This window comes from Kryptolebias marmoratus, linkage group LG1 (assembly GCF_001649575.2).
Source record: "Kryptolebias marmoratus isolate JLee-2015 linkage group LG1, ASM164957v2, whole genome shotgun sequence".
Lineage (NCBI taxonomy): Eukaryota > Metazoa > Chordata > Actinopteri > Cyprinodontiformes > Rivulidae > Kryptolebias > Kryptolebias marmoratus.
Window position 1 is genome coordinate 184,527 of NC_051430.1, and position 9,070 is coordinate 193,596.

General features: G+C 37.9%; 1 protein-coding gene across 3 annotated transcripts in view; it reads right to left on the reverse strand.

Moving 5' to 3' along the window:
• pias2 (protein inhibitor of activated STAT, 2) overlaps window positions 1-2,285 on the reverse strand; it is an 84,009-nt gene extending 81,724 nt beyond the window's left edge. For all 3 annotated transcript variants that reach the window (XM_037978492.1, XM_017437067.3, XM_017437065.3), the window contains exon 1: window positions 2,234-2,285. In XM_037978492.1, coding sequence (XP_037834420.1) covers window positions 2,234-2,274 — 41 coding nt within the window. In that variant the 5' untranslated portion in view covers window positions 2,275-2,285. The remainder of the gene's footprint in view (window positions 1-2,233) is intronic.
• Between the last annotated feature and the right edge of the window lie 6,785 nt (window positions 2,286-9,070).

The following is a 9,070-nucleotide window of genomic DNA, read 5'->3' on the forward strand; positions in this document are numbered from 1 at the left end:
AACTCTTCTACAAATCAGCTTCTGTTCCACTTTTTGCATCTTCATTAAACTTCAGCTGTTCAGCATATCTTCAGCCGCTTTCAGCAAAATCATTCAGCAAAAAAAGCATTCACACTGCATTTTCGCAGGAAATGCAACTTCTCTAGTTAATTATAAATACGTCATTTTTTTATACACCGCGCCAACAATTGCGCTGTCCCCGCCCCTGCGCGAAGGTCCCGCGCGGTGTCACGTCATGCACCTTTTATAACTTGCTGTAGACCGCGCGCACAGCGTTCCATTTAACCATCTGCTCTCTTTTTACCGTATTTCCACTGGTTACGTAGCATACTGCCCCCCGTCTTTTTGGAGAATACTGCACCGACGTAAGCGCCAAGTATAAACAACTCCACTGCACGCTCAGGTCCACGCACTGTTCGCGGAGCCCTGCGGGACTCTAATGAGCCCTGAGGCCGAGCCTCCTTCAGCTACCTGGAGTTAGCAGGTCGCTGGAGCCGCAGCAATAAACATGGAACAAGCAGGTTTAACCAAAAATTGTTAGTTGAGCCGAAATTCAGCGGGTGGCTTTACAAAACCGAATATGTTAAGCATGTTTTGTGCTTAGTGAAAATCCCTGTTTAACAGTAAAATTATGCTATTAAATTCAGCATTAGATATGCACAGTACAGTACAGCATCTCTCTGTTTTTCAGAGTTGTCTGTTCTTATTCATTGGCCTTGACCTGAGACGTGTGTTGGTACCTTGTTTGCACTTTTTCATTTATGTTAATTTAATTTATTTGTAAATGTGACTTAAATTAGGATTTAAATTAGGTGCAATCAATTAGTATTTATTTTAATTGTATTTTTGTTTAAAAATGTATTTCAAAAGTGCCTTTTTGTAAAACTTTAGTTGTGTAAATATTTGGCACAAATATCTTACAATATCACATAATAAAAAGACATATTTTCAACTTTCCTGTCAACTTTAATGATTTTTTTTACTAAATCTCGGTCGGCCGGCAAACGGCCGCCTACCACCGGGCTTAGCCTCTTTTAACCTTGACTAGCACATTAAAAAAAGTTTTCTATGTTTGTAAGAAGGTAGTTACTGAAGGCCCAGTTATTACACAAACAACTCCCTCAAACTGCCCTCTCCCTCCACTAACTCCCCACTCCCAATCATGAACACCAAGTTTTTAAATTTGCACTCTGTTTTCTGATTTCTGGCTAACACACTGAGGTCCATTGATAATGAAATTCTCACCTACCCAGATGTACACAAATTTGTAAATACTATTGAAGAGGAAAAAAAGCCTATTGTGTACATAGAAAAAGTCTTAAATCTTTGAGTTCAGCTTATGTAAATGGGAGCAAAAACATAAGAATGGCATTTATAGTTTTGTTCAGTGTACAACCGACTCACTTTTGGAGTCAACTCGAATCAGGACGGAACCCACAGTTAATCAACCTTAACCTACGTATAAATGGCTATAACTCAATGAACTTTACAGATACTGGGATAAAATTTGGTGGGGTAGTTGAGAGTCAAATAATCCAAATCTATCAGATCATGCAGAATCACACGAAAAATTGATATATCACATGAGTTTGCACTTACTGTTATTTCCAACTAAAACCAAAACAGCTGTAACTCCATTATTTCGCAAAATAGGATGATCTTAGTCTAAAACTGGCATGAAACGTAACAGGTGATGTGCATTCCTTCAATTAATGTTCGACCTTTAATCTATTATTGAGGACAGAAATGGTGAACAAACTGAGCTTCTTGCTGACAGTTTTATCTGTTACATTGCGGATCAGGTTTTTGAAACTCTTTTTGATTAATATATCCAACTAAGCGGTTAATTATACTTTGCCGTACAAGGTGGTTAAATAAACACTGACGGTGTATTTAACGCGTCTTATCACCCTTTCGATTTTCAATACCTTTTAGAGCTACTTGTTATATATGCTTGCTACAGTAACCAAGTGACAAGTAGTTAGTTGATTATGTTACATATTTGTATAAGGTTGCAAGCAAAAACAAATTTCTGACTGGTTATAAAAAACTAATAGCATAAGGCTAAATACTAATCCATCTAAAGATGTGACATTTTATGGTAATATTCCTGATATTAATATTCTGGAGACCTCACAGACAGCTGGTCATCTATTAATCTGTTCGTTCGTTTAATCTCAATAAGTTGATGCTTTAACTAAAGTAAAGTCACAATGTTTTTGTTTTCACCTACCCGTCACTCTCCACATTCCACCATCTTGCTTTTCCGGTCATGCCTTCTTCTTCTTTTTCTTCTTCGATAGCGGTTGGCAAAAGACGAAATTGGTGCATTACCGCCACTAACTGGTATGGAGTGTGGTTAGCCGTGGATTATTTTTTAACTGTATCTATAAATATATGTTAAATTCTGTTAATCAGTTTGGATTTTTTAATCTAATTATGATTTGTATTTGCTTCCTAAATTCTTTTGTAAAGGGTTTATGTTAAACTTTTCTTTAATTCTTACCAACTCTTTCTTCATAAATCCTCTCTCTTCTTCATATTTTTGACATTCTAATAACTAATATATGACTGATTTGAATCTGTGCACATCACCACCCTATCTGGTCTTATCTCCTTATCTCCACCCACTGTAGGCTTATGATTACTGCCACCATCTCTGCTGTGAAAACAGACAGTCGATCTGACAGGCACTTATGTATCTATATTTGAAATTCTGATATGTATATTTCCACACACACCTTTGTGTTCTTAGAGCCATCTGTGCATATTGTAAGGCAACTTTAAGTTAAGTGAGTTTCTAGGGTATATGCTGGTTTTCACCCCTCCTTCATTTAGTTTAAAGTCTGTTTTCATTTTGAGGACCATCATGTCCACTTTTATCTTGGGATATAGCCATGGAGAAACAGCACTGAGGGATTGTTGTGAGGGAATTTCTTGTTACCTAACCCATGTATTTTAGCCCATTAGTTTCCTGTTCATCCAAACCCATTCATCTGGCACTTGGAGTATTCCCAGCAGCTCTGTAGTATTCTTGCAGAGGGCTTTTCTTCCTTGTTACCTTTGAGTTTTATCCAGTATGTTAGAGACAGTTTCACTAATTTTCAACAGAGTCTCACCAGTTTCCAATAATAAAGCAGTAATGGGAGTTGTCCTAATTCCTCCTGTGCACGCATGTAATACAGTATAGGCCTCGTCAGCCAAATATCACTAGCTATCCAAAACAGCTAAGCAGAATGAATGCAGAAACTCCACAGTCTCAGGGATGACATCTTGAAGAATTTACTGACATCAATATTTCTGTGAAACTGTAACAGGATAAACAAGAAATACATATAAGTATCATTGCTGAGAAAACAATGTCAAAATCACTACATACACCATTTTCACACACAGACAGGTATTCTTTCAGTTAGCTTAGCAACAAACAGACCTTACTTCAAACATCCATCCATTTTCTTTACCCGCTTCTCTATTCCGGGTCACGGGGAGCTGGTGTCTATCTTCAGCAGTTGCTGTGCGAGAGGCAGGGGACACCCTGTACAGGTCACAAGTCCATTGCAGGGCCACATAGAGACAAATGAGACAAACAACCATTCATGCTCTCACTCACACCTAGGGACAATTTAAGAGTTACCAATGAACCTAACATGTATGTTTTTGGTCTGTGGGAGGAAACTGGAGTACCCAGAGTAAACCCACGTGTGCACAGGGAGAACATGCAAACTCCACCCAGAAAGGCTCCAGGCCAGGAAGCAAACCTACAACCTTTTTGTTGGGAGGCGACAGCTAGGGTTGCCAACTCCTTGAAAAATAAATAAGGGACACCTCATGGCAGGGCTGGCTGACCCCATTTCCTTCACCCCTACCAGTCTGATGATTCACCCCTCCCTCCCCCTCTACTTTTCTTGCTCTGAAAATAACCTGAATTTTAATTGGATGCATGTTTTTGAATGATACAAATATGCATAGAAAGTTAATTATCACACAAGTTAACATTTTATTTTGAGTGCAAATAGAACTACCAGAGTAACATGTTTTTAAAAAGAATTTATCCTTTTTAAACATTCTTCTCTTCTGCTTAGCTTAAACAGTATTAAATAAGAGAAAACAATAAGAAAATTTCAACTTAGCTTAAAACAGTATTAAATAACAAAAAAATAAGAACAATTCTGTAGTAATACATTTAGTACAAACAAAGTTTATAGGAAATTTGTAAACAAACACATTGTGCCTCAAAGGCCATCACTTTCTACTTGTAGTAAAAAAAGAACTTGTAAACTAAAAAGTGCAATGAAACATTGTGTGGAATCAACCTTTTTCTTCCATTTGTATTTCTGTTGAGCTCGAGCAGCAATAAGGAGTAGTTTGTTTTTCAGTGCCAAAGAGTAAAACTCTGAGCAAGACATTTCATAATTTAGACTGACAATGAGCTCACTTCTAATTAGTTCAGAAGAACATTTGTTTCGCACATCAGTCCACTTATTTTTCATTAGAGAGAAAATCCTTTCCACAAATCCAGGGAAAGATGGGATGCTTGGGATGCTGAGGACAAAGGATACAACAGCCTGGATGTTGGAGAGGTCAGCTGCCTGAAGAACTTGCATCCACCTCTCTGCTGTTCCCTTGGACTCCCACCTTTCCTTCTCCTGAGGTTCTGTGATGAGGCACTCTATTAGAATGTTTGCAGTCACACATTCCTCATAAAGTTGATCCATAGACATGCTTAATCTGCCAAAAGGAGATAAAAGTTTTATAATCTGAGTTCAATAGAGGCACATAGGTCATGTACAGTGATAAATAAATGGGAAAAATGTTTATTTTTTAGAATTTTGCATCATATCCTAACTACCTTTTAAAAATTACTTTATTGCATCTATATATAAACTGTATACTTTTTTAAAGGATGTGTATAAGTTTGTGTATGTTTGTATACTGTAAAGTAAGTTTGATTATGTATTTATTTGTATACATCAGTTTTATCCATTTATATTTAACTATCATTAATAAAGCATTGTTTACCTGCCAACCAGGTGAAGCCTTTCAGTGATCTTCTCCATGTCATCAAAGGATATTTTCCAAGATGCTAGAGACAGGGACTGCAGGTGAAAGAGCCAGTTTTTCTCTGAGAAGTCAAACCACTTCTGGACGTAACTGATGGCAGTGTTTAAGAAGGCAGTAAAGTCCTGCCTGGCAACATCAGATTCAGACAGCAAGAGATGCTGAAGCTTTTGTCTTGTTAGGTATCCGTAGAACCCATCGTCTCTTCTTTGTATTAACCTTCTAAAAAAAAAAACAGTCCATGATAGAATAGAGGTCAACAGATGTGGTTAAATTCATCTCTAGCTTTATCACCACCTCTTCAAATAGAGACATCACATTATTGCAAAACAGGAGGTACACTTCCACAATGTTTGCTTCTTGTTCAACTCCATCAGCATCTTCTGTTAACCTCAGCAATGCGTTCAGGCGGCTTGGACATTCCACTCCAATGCTGATGAGATAGGATTTCAGTGGGACCCAGTTCTGCAGCAGGCGGGTGATTGCAGGATTGAGTGACAGCCATCTTGTCACCACATGGCGCAGAATGTCATGAAATTCAACGTCACAGAATTCGCAGAACTCTTTCAGGGATTCTCTCCTTTTCGCATAAGTGGAAAAGAAACTGTATATCTTTAGGACAATGTTTTCCACATCCACTGAGAGCTTATCCAGGGCTTTTTTCACGGTGTTATGGACAATATGTGCATGACAGTTGCCACAAAAGATCTCACTGTTCGCATCTCTCAATTTTGTGAAAACCGAATTGTGGATGCCATAATTGACATTTGTGTTGTCAGCACTGAAGCAGAAACATGATTTAGGGATAGACCCGTGTTTTCAAGAGAGCTTCATATAACTTTGACTATCCCCTCTGCAGATTCATCTGGATTTACAACAAAATCTATTACCTTGCTGGCTACCCCATTCTCTGGTGTGAAAAACTGCACAGCCAAGGGAAACATCTTCTGATTTTTCTTGTTTGAGGCATCGGTGTGAAGAGAGAATGGGAATGGGTTGCTTCCTCTTTTCAATTTTTGGACCACTTCTTCTATTGCATTTGGACACAGGACGTCAGTGACCACAGCCTCAGCGTTCGTCCTCCCACAGGACATCTTCTGTGGATTTAAGCTGACTCTCCAAACACTGACACTGGTCAGTGTTTGGAGAGTCAGCTTAAATCCACAGTCAGCTGAGTTGTAACTTAAAGCATGTTTCACAGTGTGGTATATGTGGGCTATCTCTGCAGCTGTAATCTGTAACCATAAACATGAGAAAGACTATATAAATTTGTTTATGTATTTTTTTTTATTCTACTTGTTTATCACAATAAAAAATATATCTTTGTTCTTTAATGCTCACATTTGTTGCACTTTCACACATTAAACTTATCCTTTTATTATTACATACCATATCTGCCTCTGGCGTTGCTCGGTGAACAACAAACTGGTCAAGGGTTCTCCTGGTTTTGTTGTCTTTCACATTTCTAATGTGTCCAACGGCGGGGGGCGGTACCAAGATGGCGACCTGAACAGTCGCTTGTGGCGAGAGCTCCGTAAATTACCGCAAATTTCTCTCTTTTTTTTCCACCCAAGAAGCTCAAATGGATGCTAACAAGTTAATGAAGCCTCCCAAACTCCAACTGGGACCCCCAAAGACAAAGATGAAAACGACATCACAGGTGAAAGATTCTGAACACAATTATGCCATGGAAGTTTCAATGCAAAACAAACGCGAATGTGATAGCTCGGCACCGTCTACTCCGGTGAAGTCGCAGATTGAGAAAAGAATGAGGTCAGTTGAGGAAGAAGCTGCTGCCCAGGTTTAACAATAATGCCATATTCGAAGCTATCATGAGTTTGGAGAAGAGAGTGGATACATAGTTAGAAGACATTAAAGAACAAACAAGACAGAGCAGTGCCATGATCACAAGTTTGGTGAAGGCAGTGCAATATAATGCTGAGGAAATGAAAGAATGCAAGATGAAGATTTCAAAATTGGAAAAACGTGAACAAACAACTACTCAAAGAGAACGTTGAACTAAAAGAAAAGATAAGAGAGCAATATCGGTACAGAATGAGGTGGAGTCTCCGGGTAAAAGGTATGAAAGAGAAGAAAGACGAAAATATCAGAGAAAACATTGTGAAAGTCTTGAAGAAGATTGTCCATGAGTTGGACTTGAAACTGGAGGATGCTGTGGATGTTGTCCACAGGATGGGGAGAAAGGAAAACGACAGAACCAGGAATGTAATTATCCTATTTATTGAAAGAAGAAGTATGGAAGCGGAGCAAAGGATCGGCCATTTGCAGAAAAGAAGGTATCAGCTTTGCAGAGATGTTACCAAAAGAAGACCTGGAGGAGCGACAGCGCCTGTGGTCTCTGATCGACTAAGCGAGGAAAGCTGGGAAGCGGGCCTTTTTCCGGGACCCGCATGGTTATATTGAAGGAAGAAGATTGGAAACTAACAAATGAATGATATTATCAGTTGGGTGGAAAATATGCCAGCAGTGAAGGAGATGAATAAGTGAGCGTTTCTTTGTTTTTCTCTTTCTAACTGTTCTATTTGGAGAGAATTTGTGACTTGCTAAAACTATTTTGAGTTCATGTTAAATGTTAAAATTTTTTTGAGTTCTTTAAATGTCAGGGGCTTGAAAGAAATCGTTAAAAGAAAAGCTGTGTTTTTATTTTGTAAAGGGCAAAAAATACATTGTTTATTTCTACAAGAGACTCATTCCTCAGATGTGGACACTTCTTTTTGGAAGAATCAGTGGGGAGATAAAATCCTGTTCAGTCATGGCTCCAACCGTTCGGGTGGGGTAGCTTTATGTTTCAACAATTTTCCAAGAGAAATTATTACACACCGGACAGATACTCAGGGACACTGGCTGACAGCTGTGGTGAGAACAGATTATTTATTTATCATTTTGGTAAATGTATATGGGTATAACAATGACAATCAAAACAGAGTATTGTTAAATGACATAACAAATGTGATTTCAGAACTTAAAGGTCGGTATACTACTGATTATACTTTGATAGGGGGTTATTGGAAGATGACCCCTGATGAATGGATGGATAGATGCCCCCCAAGATCTGGGAGGCCCCAACATAACTGTATGATGAATGACTTTATGATAAACATTAATCTGAATGATATCTGGAGAGTAATGAACCCAGGATTACAAGGTTTTTCATGGTTTAAGCCAAATGGAAGTTGTATATCTAGGATTGACTACTGGCTGGGAAGTGAGTCTATATTAAGACACACATCAAAAACCGTAACTTCAAAAGCCCCACTTTCAGATCATTGTTTTATAGGATTGAATCTGGAACCTGTACTTAAAAAATCCTACAAAAAAACCTACTGGAAATTCAATGCTAAATTATTACAATATGAGAAATATTACACCAAAATTAGAAAACTAATTCATGAAGTCGAATCTAATAACTTGATCACAGGAGACATTAATAAATGGGAATTTCTAAAGTTTAAAATAAGAGAATTTAGCATTCAATTAAGTAAAAACCTCATTCACGAGCAGAAAAAATATGAGAGTAATCTTTTGAAAGAAATTCATCAGTGTTGTGTCAAACAGGATTCAAATAGTGATCATCTTATGGAATTACAAACTAAATTAGATCAACTATATTTGGACAGAGCTCATGGTGCCTTCATAAGATCTCGTACAAAATGGATAGAGGCGGGGAAAAAGAACTCTTCTTATTTCTTTAATTTAGAACGAAACAGGCAGCAGAGTAACTGCATCTCAAGTCTCCTAATAAATGGGAATGAATGTCATGATCCTAAAATATTAGAGAGAGAAGTTTTTACATTTTATTTCAAATTGTACTCAGCTAAATATTCAGAAGTAGATTGTAACATCCTTTTTAACCCCATACTATGCTGCGGCCCGCCCACGGGCCGTTTTACTGCCTTTTCTATTCAAATCTGTATAGTTTTTGCTACATTTATTGTTTTTATAAACTTAAATTTCAAAATAGTGGTGTTTTGGCGCCACTTTTGATTGA